We start from the raw sequence: 16,449 nt of genomic DNA on the forward strand, positions 1-16,449 counted from the left end.
ACAACTTGAAGCTGTGTAACTAGACTGGAGCACAACAACAAATGTTGATCTCACACTCAAATCATACCTTCACTGTGTAATAGAAGAAATCATTAGGTAGCAAAACATTATTTTCCAAGGATAAACCATGCCAATATTCAGATTATTTCCAAGGATAAACCATGCCAATATTCAGATTATTTCCAAGGATAAACCATGCCAATATTCAGATTATTTCCAAGGATAAACCATGCCAATATTCAGATTATTTCCAAGGATAAACCATGCCAATATTCAGATTATTTTCAAGGATAAACCATGCCAATATTCAGATTATTTCCAAGGATAAACCATGCCAATATTCAGATTATTTCCAAGGATAAACCATGCCAATATTCAGATTATTTCCAAGGATAAACCATGTCAATATTCAGATTATTTCCAAGGATAAACCATGCCAATATTCAGATTATTTCCAAGGATAAACCATGCCAATATTCAGATTATTTCCAAGGATAAACCATGCCAATATTCAGATTATTTCCAAGGATAAACCATGCCAATATTCAGATTATTTCCAAGGATAAACCATGCCAATATTCAGATTATTTCCAAGGATAAACCATGCCAATATTCAGATTATTTCCAAGGATAAACCATGCCAATATTCAGATTACTTCCAAGGATAAACCATGCCAAAATTCAGATTATTTCCAAGGATAAACCATGCCAATATTCAGATTATTTCCAAGGATAAACCATGCCAATATTCAGAATATTTCAAGTCTACGAACCAAAAAATATATCAGAAATGCATAAAGATATTGATATTCACACATCAATGTTTATATATGAATGACATAATTCTAATACTAATAATATAATATATAATAGTAGAAAACTGTAGAAAAAATAGTAACATGTTCTTGACCAATCACCACTAAGTACATTGAAGGGGTGGTTCAGCGATATTACATATTCATATATTTGTTTCCTTACTTTGAAAACAGTCTATGGACAAGGAGGGAGTACAATCCACATGTTGGTTTGTTAATCTAGCCACAAGACAATATTAGCTTGTTCAAACACAAACCTATCCAAGTCAATGTCCTCCATTTGGAGAGTTTCAGATTCCATGACCAAATCGTTTAAAAATGCATTCAAATCACTGAGCAACAAAATATTTTGATGAGATAACTTGGAGGAGGAAGAGGGACAGGAGCGAGAGAGTGAAGGAGGAGGGAGAAGAAGAGGGACAGGAGCGAGAGAGTGAAGGAGGAGGAAGAAGAAGAGGGACAGGAGCGAGAGAGTGAAGGAGGAGGAAGAAGAGGGACAGGAGCGAGAGAGTGAAGGAGGAGGAAGAAGAAGAGGGACAGGAGCGAGAGAGTGAAGGAGGAGGAAGAGGGACAGGAGCGAGAGAATGAAGGAGGGAGTGGAAGAAGAGGAGCCAGACGGAATGAAATTTAAAACATGATAAACTAACATAAAAATACTAATATTAGTGGTTGGTGGCAGTGGATTTTTAAAAATTTTAAACAAAGTGTGGACTGCAGTCTCTCCCTTGTCCATACATTACTGTTTTTATGATAATTCATATATATATATATATATATATATATATATACACAATTTTATATGTACATTTAAATATGTAAATGTTCCTGAACTATCCCTTTAATATCCACATAAAGAATACATCATGCAGTAAGATAGTACACAGTGTACCTATACCACAAGTCCCAGAAGAACAATAACACACTCTTTCCCAGCCTTAGCAACACTCCACAGCATTCACATACACCAACAACTGAATGAGTCATCCAACAAACTGTTCAGAGATTGAAAGACAAAACAAATGACAACAAATAGAAAGAGGGAAGAACGGGTGTACCTCGAGCTCCCGGAGAGCATTGTCACACTCCTTCTGGCCCGGGGCCTGCTGGGTACACATGGTGATGAGCTGGTTGATACTGTCAGTGACGGCACTGTGGACAGAGAGAGAGAGAGAGAGAGAGAAAGAGAGAGAGAGAGAGAGAGAGAAAGGGAGGTAGCATGTGAGAAAACATGAGGGAGTGTGTTAGTGACAGAGTAACAGAAAGAGTGTGTGTGTATGTGTGTGTCTGTGTGTGTGTTTGTGTGAGTGAGAGAGAATGAGGGATGGAGAGCACCAGTCTCTCGCTGTAAATTGCCGTTCGCCCACACAAGCTTCAGAGCTTTGGTGTGTAGAATCTCTACAGAGAACTGGTGAGCTGTTTTCTCATCAGAAACTGAAAGGCAGAGTGAAAAAGAAAAGATAGACATTGAAAGCAGGAGAGAGAGAGACACAGAGAGAGCGCGAGAGCGAGAGAGAGAGAGAGACAGAGAGAGCGAGAGAGCGAGAGAGAGACACAGACAGACAGACAGAGACAAAGACAGAGACAGACAGAGAGACATAGACAGACAGATACATAGACAGACAGAGAGACATAGAGAGACAGACAGAGAGACATAGAGAGACATAGACAGACAGAGAGACAGACAGAGAGAGACATAGACAGAGAGAGACATAGACATAGACAGACAGACATAGAGAGACATACAGAGAGACAGAGAGAGACAGACAGAGAGACAGAGAGAGACAGACAGAGAGACAGAGACATAGAGAGACATAGACAGACAGAGAGACAGACAGAGAGACACAGAGAGAGAGAGAGCGAGAGAGAGATATAGAGACACAGACAGACAGACAGAGACAAAGACAGAGACAGACAGAGAGACAGACAGAGACATAGACAGACAGACATAGACAGACAGATACATAGACAGACAGAGAGACATAGAGAGACAGACAGAGAGACATAGAGAGACAGACAGAGACATAGACAGACAGAGACATAGACAGACAGAGACATAGACAGACAGAGACATAGACAGACAGAGACATAGACAGACAGAGACGTAGACAGACAGAGAGACAGAGAGACAGACAGAGAGACAGAGAGACATAGACAGACAGAGACATAGACAGACAGAGACATAGACAGACAGAGACATAGACAGACAGAGACATAGACAGACAGAGACGTAGACAGACAGAGACATAGACAGACAGAGACATAGACAGACAGAGACGTAGACAGACAGAGAGACAGAGAGACAGACAGAGACATAGACAGACAGAGACATAGACAGACAGAGACGTAGACAGACAGAGAGACAGAGAGACAGACAGAGAGACAGAGAGACATAGACAGACAGAGAGACATAGAGAGACAAAGACAGACAGACAAACAGACAGACAGAGACACAGACAGACAGACACAGAGACACAGACAGACAGGAGAGACAGAGACAGAGAGAGACACAGACAGACAGACACAGAGACATTGACAGACAGACAGACACAGAGACATTGACAGACAGACAGGAGAGAGGGAGAGAGAGACACAGACAGAGAAAGTGGAAGTAAGTTGGACAGTGTAAATAAAAAGTATGAAAGAGGGGGAGTGAGAACATTAGATGAAGAACAGGAGCGAGAGAGAACGTGAGGGTGAAAAGAAGGCAGACTAAAGAGCGGCGCAGCCCACACTAAAGAGCGTAGCAGCCCACACTAAAGAGCGGAGCAGGCCACACTAAAGAGCGGAGCAGGCCACACTAAAGAACGGAGCAGGCCACACTAAAGAGCGGAGCAGGCCACACTAGAGAACGGCGCAGCCCACTCTAAGGAACGGAGCAGCCCACTCTAAGGAACGGAGCAGCCCACACTAAAGAGCGGAGCAGCCCACACTAAAGAGCGGAGCAGCCCACACTAAAGAGCGGCGCAGCCCACACTAAAGAGCGGAGCAGCCCACGCTAAAGAGCGGAGCAGGCCACGCTAAAGAGCGGAGCAGGCCACACTAAAGAACGGAGCAGGCTACACTAAAGAGCGGCGCAGCCCACACTAAAGAGCGGAGCAGCCCACACTAAAGAGCGGAGCAGCCCACACTAAAGAGCGGAGCAGGCCACACTAAAGAGCGGAGCAGGCCACACTAAAGAACGGAGCAGGCCACACTAAAGAGCGGAGCAGGCCACACTAGAGAACGGCGCAGCCCACTCTAAGGAACGGAGCAGCCCACTCTAAGGAACGGAGCAGCCCACACTAAAGAGCGGAGCAGCCCACACTAAAGAGCGGAGCAGCCCACACTAAAGAGCAGCGCAGCCCACACTAAAGAGCGGAGCAGCCCACACTAAAGAGCGGAGCAGCCCACGCTAAAGAGCGGAGCAGGCCACGCTAAAGAGCGGAGCAGGCCACACTAAAGAACGGAGCAGGCTACACTAAAGAACGGAGCAGCCCACACTAAAGAGCGGAGCAGCCCACACTAAAGAGCGGAGCAGGCCACACTAGAGAACGGCGCAGGCCACACTAGAGAACGGCGCAGCCCACTAAGGAACGGAGCAGCCCACTCTAAGGAACGGAGCAGCCCACACTAAAGAGCGGAGCAGCCCACACTAAAGAGCGGCGCAGCCCACACTAAAGAGCGGAGCAGCCCACACTAAAGAGCGGAGCAGCCCACACTAAAGAGCGGAGCAGGCCACACTAAAGAACGGAGCAGGCCACACTAAAGAGCGGAGCAGGCCACACTAAAGAACGGAGCAGGCTACACTAAAGAACGGAGCAGCCCACACTAAAGAGCGGAGCAGCCCACACTAAAGAGCGGAGCAGGCCACACTAGAGAACGGCGCAGGCCACACTAGAGAACGGCGCAGCCCACTCTAAGGAACGGAGCAGCCCACTAAGGAACGGAGCAGCCCACACTAAAGAGCGGAGCAGCCCACACTAAAGAGCGGAGCAGCCCACACTAAAGAGCGGAGCAGCCCACACTAAAGAGCGGAGCAGCCCACACTAAAGAGCGGAGCAGCCCACACTAAAGAGCGGAGCAGCCCACGCTAAAGAGCGGTGCAGGCCACACTAAAGAGCGGAGCAGGCCACACTAAAGAACGGAGCAGGCTACACTAAAGAACGGAGCAGCCCACACTAAAGAGCGGAGCAGGCCACACTAAAGAGCGGAGCAGGCCACACTAGAGAACGGCGCAGGCCACACTAGAGAACGGCGCAGCCCACTAAGGAACGGAGCAGCCCACTCTAAGGAACGGAGCAGCCCACACTAAAGAGCGGAGCAGCCCACACTAAAGAGCGGCGCAGCCCACACTAAAGAGCGGAGCAGCCCACACTAAAGAGCGGAGCAGCCCACACTAAAGAGCGGAGCAGGCCACACTAAAGAGCGGAGCAGGCCACACTAAAGAACGGAGCAGGCCACACTAAAGAACGGAGCAGCCCACTCTAAGGAACGGAGCAGGCCACACTAAAGAACGGAGCAGGCCACACTAAAGAACGGAGCAGGCCACACTAAAGAACGGAGCAGGCCACACTAAAGAACGGAGCAGCCCACTCTAAGGAACGGAGCAGCCCACACTAAAGAACGGAGCAGCCCACTCTAAGGAACGGAGCAGCCCACACTAAAGAACGGAGCAGCCCACACTAAAGAACGGAGCAGCCCACACTAAAGAACGGAGCAGCCCACACTAAAGAACGGAGCAGCCCACACTAGAGAGCGGAGCAGGCCACACTAGAGAATGGCGCAGCCCACTCTAAGGAACGGAGCAGCCCACACTAAAGAGCGGAGCAGCCCACACTAAAGAGCGGAGCAGCCCACACTAAAGAGCGGAGCAGCCCACACTAAAGAGCGGAGCAGGCTACACTAGAGAACGGCGCAGCCCACTCTAAGGAACGGAGCAGCCCACACTAAAGAGTGGAGCAGCCCACACTAAAAAACGGAGCAGGCCACACTAGAGAACGGCGCAGGCCACACTAGAGAACGGCGCAGGCCACACTAGAGAGCGGAGCAGGCCACACTAGAGAGCGGAGCAGGCCACACTAAAGAGCGGAGGAGGCCACACTAAAGAACGGAGCAGGCCACACTAAAGAACGGAGCAGGCCACACTAAAGAACGGAGCAGCCCACTCTAAGGAACGGAGCAGCCCACACTAAAGAGCGGAGCAGCCCACACTAGAGAGCGGAGCAGGCCACACTAGAGAATGGCGCAGCCCACTCTAAGGAACGGAGCAGCCCACACTAAAGAGCGGAGCAGCCCACACTAAAGAGCGGAGCAGGCAACACTAGAGAACGGCGCAGCCCACTAAGGAACGGAGCAGCCCACACTAAAGAGCGGAGCAGCCCACACTAAAAAACGGAGCAGGCCACACTAGAGAACGGCGCAGGCCACACTAGAGAACGGCGCAGGCCACACTAGAGAACGGCGCAGGCCACACTAGAGAACGGTGCAGGCCACACTAGAGAACGGCGCAGGCCACACTAGAGAACGGAGCAGGCCACATTAAAGAACGGCGCAGCCCACACTAGAGAGCGGAGCAGCCCACACTAGAGAGCGGAGCAGCCCACACTAGAGAACGGAGCAGCCCACACTAGAGAACGGAGCAGCCCACACTAGAGAACGGAGCAGCCCACACTAGAAGTGTTCAATCAAAGCCTGTCACATCCCTTCTCCTTCAGTCTCATAGCGGAGTAGGGTGAAGTTGTCCCCTAGATGCTGATCTTGGGTCAGCCTTTAATTTTCCCCATTAAGGGTTAAGGTAAGAATTGGGGGAGGGGAAGCTCATCCTACATCTGTAGATAGGGGAAACTTCACACCAGAGCTCTTGTCACCCGTCATCATGACTGGGAGAGGTGTGTCCTGTTGAAGTTTTCATTCAATATAAATCCCTACTGACAGTGTGTTATGTAACCCTTTCTACACACGTCGCACGCACGTTTGAAGACGTCTATACAAGAACGTGACTATTGTAACGTGTGTGTGTGTGTGTGTGTGTGTGTAAGACAGGGAGTTAGAGATTGCTCAGAGCTGCATCTACTGTATATGAGAGCGTGTGTGTGTTAACAATAAGAATTTGAGTAATGTGGAAAGGAGCACGTTAACAATTAGCATGGATCATCATGAGAGGGTAACAAATATTCAAATAGAAACGATCCCCAGTGAAAATGACAGCATGTTTCCAGGACAAAACTGGAATTTCAATGAATGTCTAAATAGATTTCATTAGAATAGTGTTGAAAGTAGAAGTGAACCCAAGCCTGCTATCTGTAGCTAACTGAATTGTGGATGCTGGGAGGGGTCTGTGGACAGGCTCTAATGCCATTCTTACCGAGCGGAGGCTGCTAGTTGGTTCTTGAGGTTGGGGGAGCTGGGGTCTGTGGACAGGACCTAATGCCATTCTTACCGAGCGGAGGCTGCCAGTTGATTATTGAGGTTGGGGGAGTTGGGGTCAGTGGACAAGACCTAATGCCATTCTTACCGAGCGGAGGCTGCTAGTTGGTTCTTGAGGTTGGGGGAGTTGGGGTCTGTGGACAGGACCTAATGCCATTCTTACCGAGCGGAGGCTGCTAGTTGGTTCTTGAGGTTGGGGGAGTTGGGGTCTGTGGACAGGACCTAATGTCATTCTTACCGAGCGGAGGCTGCTAGTTGGTTGTTGAGGTTGGGGGAGTTGGGGTCTGTGGACAGGACCTAATGCCACTCTTACCGAGCGGAGGCTGCTAGTTGGTTCTTGAGGTTGGGGGAGTTGGGGTCTGTGGACAGGACCTAATGCCATTCTTACCGAGAGGAGGCTGCTAGTTGGTTCTTGAGGTTGGGGGAGTTGGGGTCGGTGGACAGGACCTAATGCCATTCTTACCGAGCAGCGGCTGCTAGTTGGTTCTTGAGGTTGGGGGAGTTGGGGTCGGTGGACAGGACCTAATGCCATTCTTACCGAGCGGCGGCTGCTAGTTGGTTCTTGAGGTTGGGGGAGTTGGGGTCTGTGGACAGGACCTAATGCCATTCTTACCGAGCAGCGGCTGCTAGTTGGTTCTTGAGGTTGGGGGAGTTGGGGTCTGTGGACAGGACCTAATTCCATTCTTACCGAGCGGCGGCTGCTAGTTGGTTCTTGAGGTTGGGGGAGTTGGGGTCTGTGGACAGGACCTAATTGCCATTCTTACTGAGCGGCGGCTGCTAGTTGGTTCTTGAGGTTGGGGGAGTTGGGGTCTGTGGACAGGACCTAATGCCATTCTTACCGAGCGGCGGCTGCTAGTTGGTTCTTGAGGTTGGGGGAGTTGGGGTCTGTGGACAGGACCTTGGCGGCGAGCAGCAGCTTACTGGACGACATGGAGATGGTCTTGAGGTTGGACACCACCTGCGTCTGGTTCTCCTTGTTCTGAACGGAGAGCAGAGAGGAAAAGGTTCAAATCAGGTCATGAAGGTTCTCTCAGTCATTCACGCACATTTGAAGTTAGTAACATATGACACACACATGCATGGAAACATCTGATAAGAGTGAATTGCCTGCATACATCTCAAGACACGTCCCGTCCTGCTCTCTCCTAAACATACACTTAACAAAACATATGACCGCTGCATTGTACACAGTATGAAATTAGCTACACAACATCACTCAACCTGAACAATACATCACAACGCAATAGATATCATTTCACCCCAGTCGCATGACACTGGCGTTTCATCCGTGTCCTTCTCTGACCTGTGACTGGCCGGCCATGTCCACGCCGGCATCCAGGAACTCTCCGAAGTCATGGCCGAACTTGCCAGTGGCCTTGGCCAAGTCCTGGGTGGTGCCCCTGGACGACTGGACCAGCTCATTGGCTGACTGGTTGAGACCGGCTGCAGCCTGGTTCAGGTTGACCTGCGCCTCCTGGAAACTCTTCCCACTGGGTGGGAACTAGAGAAGAGAGGGGGAGGAGGGGATAAATGAAGAGGAAAATAAGTAATGAAAGGGAGAAAAGAGAAGTAATAGTTGAAAACAAAAAAAAGGTCCTAAAAAGGCAGAATATTTTAGTTTGGTGCGATTTTCTACTCACAGAATTGGCCAGTAGTTTCTTACTGGCCTCTCCGACTGTTCTTATAGCGTTGTCCACATCTCTCTGTCCAGGTAGGCAGTTCACACTCCTGTTCAGGGCCTGGGATACAGCCTTGGCCACCTGTACACAACCAAACACATTCAAATAGAAGCATTCAAATAGAAGGATATGATGTTTCCTAAGGTCTTTCATAGAAGCACAGTCTTGACTGTTGAGGGGTTTACATTCTAATAGTGAGCTCTTTGTGTATTGGCAACAAATATCCAAAAGTATAGAACCTGACAGACTGTCTGACTGACCTGTGCCAGTCTCTGCTGGCTGTCAGGATCTCCCGGCTTGGCAATGGCTCTCTTGGTCTCTTCGATCAGATTGGCCGACTTGTCCATAACGTCACTAGCGCAGTCCAGCATTGCGTTGCGGGCCTGAGGGTCGGCGGTCGTCGCAGCAACCCCACGGGCGGCCGAGGCCAGAGCGCGCAATGCCTGAGCCACGTCTCTGGCTGCCATACCTGAGAGAGAGGGGACAAAGCATGAGTACCATCTGTCTCCACTAGAGGGTGCTCCTGAGACTTCTTCCTTACTCCCACCAGATACATTTTTAGGCTGTCAGACACATTATATACTATACTCAGTGCACATGGCTGAGGGCTTCATGATCCTTTTATTTTCTGAGCTACATTCTTTATTTTTTTTTTACATACTTCAGTAAGTTACCTCTAGGCCAGGGCTCTCTAACCCTGTTCCTGGAGAGCTACCGTCCTGTAGGTGTTCAATCCAACCCCAGTTGGAACTAACCCGATTAATTTTATCAACCAGCTAATTATTAGAATCAGGTGTGCTAGATGATGGTTGGAGTGAAAACCTACAGAACGATAGATAGCTCTCCAGGAACAGGGTTGGAGTGAAAACCTACAGGACAGTAGCTCTCCAGGAACAGGGTTGGAGAGCCTTTCTGTAGGCCAGGGTTCTCCAACTCTAGTCCCGGAGACCTTCATAGTTTAAATGTCTTCACTATTATTCTACAATGTAGAAAAAAGTAAAAATAAAGAAAAAACCCTTGAATGAGTAGGTGTGTCCAAACTTTTGACTCATTGCCCTGGGTGACCAGTTTGTACACTACTGTAGCTACCTGTGTAGTTCTCGTTGCCCTGGGTGACCAGTTTGTACACTACTGTAGTTACCCGTGTAGTTCTCGTTGTCCTGGGTGACCAGTTTGGACACTACTGTAGCTACCCGTGTAGTTCTCATTGCCCTGGGTGACCAGTTTGTATACTACCGTAGCTACCTGTGTAGTTCTTGTTGCCCTGGGTGACCGGTTTGTATACTACTGTAGTTACCTGTGTAGTTCTCGTTGCCCTGGGTGGCCTCACTCAGCAGCTGGGCGATGGCAGAGCTCACAGCCTTAGTGCTGTTGCCCACGTCCTGAGAGCACTTCTCCAGCTGCAAAAACACATACAATAAGACACAATGCACATACTTCGACTTGTATAATTCTTATCTTCACACACAATCTAATTAAATAAAGTAACATGAGTAGGAGTGAGTGGTCAAGAATCCTAATTATGCCTACTGTACGGTACAACAGTTTTCATTTTACTGACTGCTCTCACATACGAAGCATTGAGGGCCAGTTAAGTGCGTGTGTTTTTCGTAAGTGTCTGCACTGTGGTTGGAATTCTCAATGTCAAGTGCTTGTAATCATCATATAGGTACAGACCCATAGATGGGTGCTGAGGCATGATTCTGTGGTGGGTGTTGAAATCAGCCTACCAACCTGATTCTGTGGTGGGTGTTGAAATCAGCCTACCAACCTGATTCTGTGGTGGGTGTTGAAATCAGCCTACCAACCTGATTCTGTGGTGGGTGTTGAAATCAGCCTACCAACCTGATTCTGTGGTGGGTGTTGAAATCAGCCTACCTACCGCTGTGCATACTAAACAAGTTTAGTTTAGTGTATTAGGATCCCTATTAGTTACTGCAAATGTGCCAGCTAGTCTCCCTGGGGTCCACACAAAATATACAAATACATGAAAGTACAGAACAGTAATAGACAACTAATTACAATAAATTCAAACTAGAAATAAAACAAGAGTTTTTATATATATATATATATATATATATATATATATATATATATATATATATATATATATATATATATATATATATATATATATATATTAGTACAGTTCAATCAGATTTTTAGAAATAGGAGAGGCGCTGTGATATTTTATATCTGTTTTTTAAGCTAAACTTGCTTTTTGCCTGAGTAACTTCTAGTAGCAGATCATTCCACCATGACTCTATACATAACTGAGTAACTTCTAGTAGCAGATCATTCCACCATGACTCTATAGATAACTGAGTAACTTCTAGTAGCAGATCATTCCACCATGACTATATAGATAACTGAGTAACCTCTGGTAGCAGATCATTCCACCATGACTCTATAGATAACTGAGTAACCTCTGGTAGCAGATCATTCCACCATGACTCTATAGATAACTGAGTAACCTCTGGTAGCAGATCATTCCACCATGACTATATAGATAACTGAGTAACCTCTGGTAGCAGATCATTCCACCATGACATGACTCTATAGATAACTGAGTAACCTCTGGTAGCAGATCATTCCACCATGACATGACTCTATAGATAACTGAGTAACCTCTGGTAACAGATCATTCCACCATGACTCTATAGATAACTGAGTAACCTCTGGTAGCAGATCATTCCACCATGACTCTATACATAACTGAGTAACCTCTGGTAGCAGATCATTCCACCACGATATGACTATAGATAACTGAGTAACCTCTAGTACCAGATCATTCCACCATGACTCTATAGATAACTGAGTAACCTCTGGTACCAGATCATTCCACCATGACTCTATAGATAACAGAGTAACCTCTGGTAGCAGATCATTCCACCATGACTCTATAGATAACGGAGTAACCTCTGGTAGCAGATCATTCCACCATGACATGACTCTATAGATAACTGAGTAACCTCTGGTAGCAGATCATTCCACAATGACGCTATAGATAACTGAGTAACCATTCCACCATGACATGACTCTATAGATAACTGAGTAACCTCTGGTAGCAGATCATTCCACCATGACTCTATAGATAACTGAGTAACCTTTGGTAGCAGATCATTCCACCATGACTCTATAGATAACTGAGAAACCTCTGGTAGCAGATCATTCCACCATGACATGACTCTATAGATAACTGAGTAACCTCTGGTAGCAGATCATTCCACCATGACTCTATAGATAACTGAGTAACCTCTGGTAGCAGATCATTCCACCATGACTCTATAGATAACTGAGTAACCTCTGGTAGCAGATCATTCCACCATGACATGACTCTATAGATAACCAAGAGAAAATCTGTTTATGGTTTGGGTACCATTAAGGAACCCATAGTGTTGTGTCTGGTGAGGTATGTAGGTATGTGTGTTGTGTCTGTTTAAAACAGATTATACAAGTGGTGAGGCATTTTCAACACACAAATGTTTCTTAAAAAGACTAGACTATCGTGTTATTATCAATTTTATTATCAATTTATTTTAGCCAGTCATCTAATTATCCATTTCTTTTAGCCAGTCATCTGTGTCAGTGCAGTACAAGTTCAGGGCCCTTCCCTATATGCATGCTGAAAGTCAGTAGTTCACTTGTCACAAGTTATTCCTGTCACAAGTCATGTGACAGGAAGATCGTGGGAGAGATGGGTTGTGTGTGTACACTTGGTGCTGTATAATATGCATACTGTTGAAAAAGTTGTGGTTAGCTTGTATGTACAGTACTGTGTGTTTGTGAAAATGTGTGTATTTGGGCATGTGCTTGCCATCTACCAGGGCAGGAGTGTGTGTGTGTGGTGTGTGGTGTGTCAAACTTCCTGCTAGCCTATAAGCACAGTACGCATACGGCATATGCAAGGTGTATTGTGTGTGTGTGTGTGTGTGTGTGTGTCAAACTTCCTGCTAGGCTACAAGCACAGTACGCATACGCATATGCAAGGTGTATTGTGTGTGTGTGTGTGTGTGTGTGTGTGTCAAACTTCCTGCTAGGCTGCAAGCACAGTACGTATACGGCATATGCAAGGTGTATTGTGTGTGTGTGTGTGTGTGTGTGTGTGTGTGTGAGAGAGACTCTCACCGTCTCTCCGGGCAGGGGTTTGAGTTTGCCATCACCAGCTGAAGCCTTGGCCTCCACCATGTCTTTCTCCAGGCCTCGGACCACCGTCAGAGCATTGTCGATCTCCAGAGGACCACATGCTTCCTGTGCCTGGATCACATGACAGGAAGTCAACACAGGAAGTGGGGAAAGGGAAGACAGAACAGAATAGGGACCCCATATTGGGCAAGACCGGGCCTGCTAAACCTCTAACTCTAGTGCTATATTACCGTGGTGTTACTCAAGTTAGCTATGGAGTGAGCTAGCTAATTCCAACTAGCTAAACTGCTAACACAGTGTTTCAGCTAGTTACGGAGCAAGCTACTGTAGCTAGCTAATTCCACAAACTAAACTGCTAATACAGTGTTTCAGCTAAATGGAGGAAGCTAGCGAGCTAATTCCACGAGCAAAAGCACTAACAAGGTCAAACAACAGGTTCTTGTTGAGTGCGTTTGGGGGGTGTTTGGTACCTTCTGTGCGGCCGTGCGGAGCTCGGCAAGGGCAGTAGCCAGGTTCTTGGCACACTGGCTGAGTTGCATGGCAGAGGCCTGGTCGCCAATGGTAGGTACTGTGGCCTTGGCAGCCGTCACCATCTTGGCACCAGGCTGAGGGCATAGGAGTGGATGGAGGAAGGAAAGGGTTAACTTGTTTATTTCTACAAAAGGTGCATGCTACTAAAACATTGTTCCGGTGAAGTTTGTAATAAATCAAATTGGCTCCAGTAGATTTCAGAGGACAAGCTTCCTTGTTTTGTGTCATATTCCTTTTAGGCGGGCATCCTTCTTTGCGTAAGTATATCAGAATCAGGGGAAAAAAACATGAGTGCAGGGCAGAGATGAGGGTCTCACCAGGAGGAAGTTCTGGCCGGCCCCGATGAGGGTGAGCTGGGCACTGGGGCTGTCGGGCTGGGACTGGCTTCCACGCACTCCCTGGACCAGCTGAGGAATCTGGTCTGCCACCACCTGACACACACCAACAGATCGGACACTTAATGACACTATCAACCAACCAATCAAATGGAAAATGTGTAGTTCGGTCAGGGTAAAAACAATAACGTACACACACACTATCAAAATCACAATGCTCTATTCTCATTCTTACAGTGCAATGAAGCAATCACTGCTCACATGACTGCATACATGACAAATCACAAGCTCAGTGTATAGAAAGGGGATATTTACACACTCATGTTCAGAGTACAATGAAGGACACCTGAAATACAATCTAACTCAGAATGGCAAAGTCAAAAATATTTTCTTTGAGATTTACTACAGTAATTGTACCCCTGAGAGAGAGAAAGAAAAATAGAAAGAGAGAGCGAGAGAGAGAGAAAAAGAGAGCGAGAGAGAGAAAAAGAGAGCGAATGAAAATTAGAGAAAGAGAGCAAAGACATGACACTCATACTCATTGACCTATGCCTGACCCCACAGGATCAGAAACCAGGAAGAGTGTGATGGTTGGGGTTGTCATGGCAGCGGAGCTCTCACCTTGCAGCTCTGGACAAGCTGCTGCTGGGCTGCTGGGTTCTTATTGGACGAGGCGGCGTGCTGGGCGGCGGCTATAGTCTGAGTGGCTGCTGCGGCGGCCTGCTTGGCTGCGTTCTGGCAGGAAACGCAGTGTGGAAAATAAAAGACTGTCAGTTTCAACTTAGGTTTCCAAACCGATGTGCTTGCTAACTAAACACCAGGGTTGGTTCATTTCAGCAACGCATACATTAAGGTTAAGTTTTTAATCAAATTTGTCAAATGCAAGCAACAAAACAAATCAATCTTAGAAATCAAGATCCTGCGCACAAATAATCAAGGCTACTTTGGCACTGACATCAATAAAAACAACTCTGTCTTGAATCCATCAATATTGAGCTGTGTACACAGACGCACATATTGTAGGCTACAACCTGAGGAGGAAATGATGATCCTAAAAATGCTTTCCAGTTTCACTGACTCAGCCAATGATGCACCGGTCACTCGTCGGTGATGGCTGATGTGTTCGTACCAAAAGCCTGTCTCTCTTGTTTTACTTTGTAAACAATATGTGGAAGTTGATCTAATATTTTGTTAGCCTACAGCATACTGATTTAGCCTCTTCTCTTTTCAGCAGTAGACATTTGCTTTCCAACCTGTGATTTCCCACAATTGTAATATTCTGGATGGCTTGTTTTGCTGTTCACTGACAGAATCACTGCCAGTCATAAGTTCTGCTTAGGCAAGTCAGACAGTCATAAGTTCTGTTTAGTTCTGCATCTTGCCTATGTCGTTCGGCCATCGCTCATTCATATATATATATCTTTATGTACCTATTCTTATTCATCCCTTTACACTTGTGTGTGTATAAGGTAGTCATTGTGAATTTGTTAGATTACTTGTTAGATATTACTGCACGGTCGGAACTAGAAGCACAAGCATTTTGCTACATTCGCATTAACATCTGCTAACCATGTGTATGTGACAAATAAAATGTGATTTGATTTAGAGAAGTCAGACAGTCATAAGTTCTGCTTAGACAAGTCAGACAGTCATAAGTTCTGCTTAGACAAGTAATGGCCATTCATAAGTTCTGCAAACCTCCCTCGCAGTTACAAAGCTCTTTTGTGGGCCTACGATATCACTTAACACTAGGGCAGCATCCCAAATAGCACCCTGTTTCCTTACATATGGCTCTGGTGAAAAGTAGCGCACTATGGGCCCTGTGGGCTTTGGTCAAAAGAAGTGCACTATACAGGGAATAGGGTGCTATTTGGGACGCATCCTGGCACCAGCAGAGGTGGTTGTATGGCAGAGAGAGGTGGTTGTATGGCAGAGAGAGGTGGTTGTATGGCAGAGAGAGGTGGTTGGTTGTATGGCAGAGAGAGGTGGTTGGTTGTATGGCAGAGAGAGGTGGTTGTATGGCAGAGAGAGGTGGTTGTATGGCAGAGAGAGGTGGTTGTATAGCAGAGAGAGGTGGTTGTATGGAAGAGAGAGGTGGTTGTATGGAAGAGAGAGGTGGTTGTATGGAAGAGAGAGATGGTTGTATGGCAGAGAGAGGTGGTTGTATGGCAGAGAGAGGTGGTTGTATGGCAGAGAGAGGTGGTTGTATGGCAGAGAGAGGTGGTTGTATGGCAGAGAGAGGTGGTTGTATGGCAGAGAGAGGTGGTTGTATGGAAGAGAGAGGTGGTTGTATGGCAGAGAGAGGTGGTTGTATGGCAGAGAGAGGTGGTTGTATGGAAGAGAGAGGTGGTTGTATAGCAGAGAGAGGTGGTTGTATGGAAGAGAGAGGTGGTTGTATGGCAGAGAGAGGTGGTTGTATGGCAGAGAGAGGTGGTTGTATGGCAGAGAGAGGTGGTTGTATGGAAGAGAGAGGTGGTTGTATGGAAGAGAGAGGTGGTTGTATGGCAGAGAGAGGTGGTTGTATGGCAGAGAGAGGTG

The 16,449-nt window shown here is 46.9% G+C and overlaps 1 protein-coding gene across 6 annotated transcripts in view; it reads right to left on the minus strand.

The window, feature by feature from the left end:
* The window catches only part of tln1 (talin 1), a 147,138-nt gene that overhangs the window by 47,910 nt on the left and 82,779 nt on the right, over window positions 1-16,449 (minus strand). For all 6 annotated transcript variants that reach the window (XM_036976739.1, XM_036976738.1, XM_036976737.1 and 3 more), the window contains 10 exons: window positions 14,533-14,646; window positions 13,894-14,007; window positions 13,516-13,650; window positions 13,028-13,156; window positions 10,197-10,299; window positions 9,160-9,368; window positions 8,861-8,980; window positions 8,524-8,721; window positions 8,060-8,199; window positions 1,871-1,964 (listed from right to left, as the gene is read on the minus strand). In XM_036976739.1, coding sequence (XP_036832634.1) covers window positions 1,871-1,964; window positions 8,060-8,199; window positions 8,524-8,721; window positions 8,861-8,980; window positions 9,160-9,368; window positions 10,197-10,299; window positions 13,028-13,156; window positions 13,516-13,650; window positions 13,894-14,007; window positions 14,533-14,646 — 1,356 coding nt within the window. The remainder of the gene's footprint in view (window positions 1-1,870; window positions 1,965-8,059; window positions 8,200-8,523; window positions 8,722-8,860; window positions 8,981-9,159; window positions 9,369-10,196; window positions 10,300-13,027; window positions 13,157-13,515; window positions 13,651-13,893; window positions 14,008-14,532; window positions 14,647-16,449) is intronic.

The sequence above is a fragment of the Oncorhynchus mykiss genome, chromosome 5 (assembly GCF_013265735.2).
Source record: "Oncorhynchus mykiss isolate Arlee chromosome 5, USDA_OmykA_1.1, whole genome shotgun sequence".
NCBI classification, from domain to species: Eukaryota; Metazoa; Chordata; class Actinopteri; order Salmoniformes; family Salmonidae; genus Oncorhynchus; species Oncorhynchus mykiss.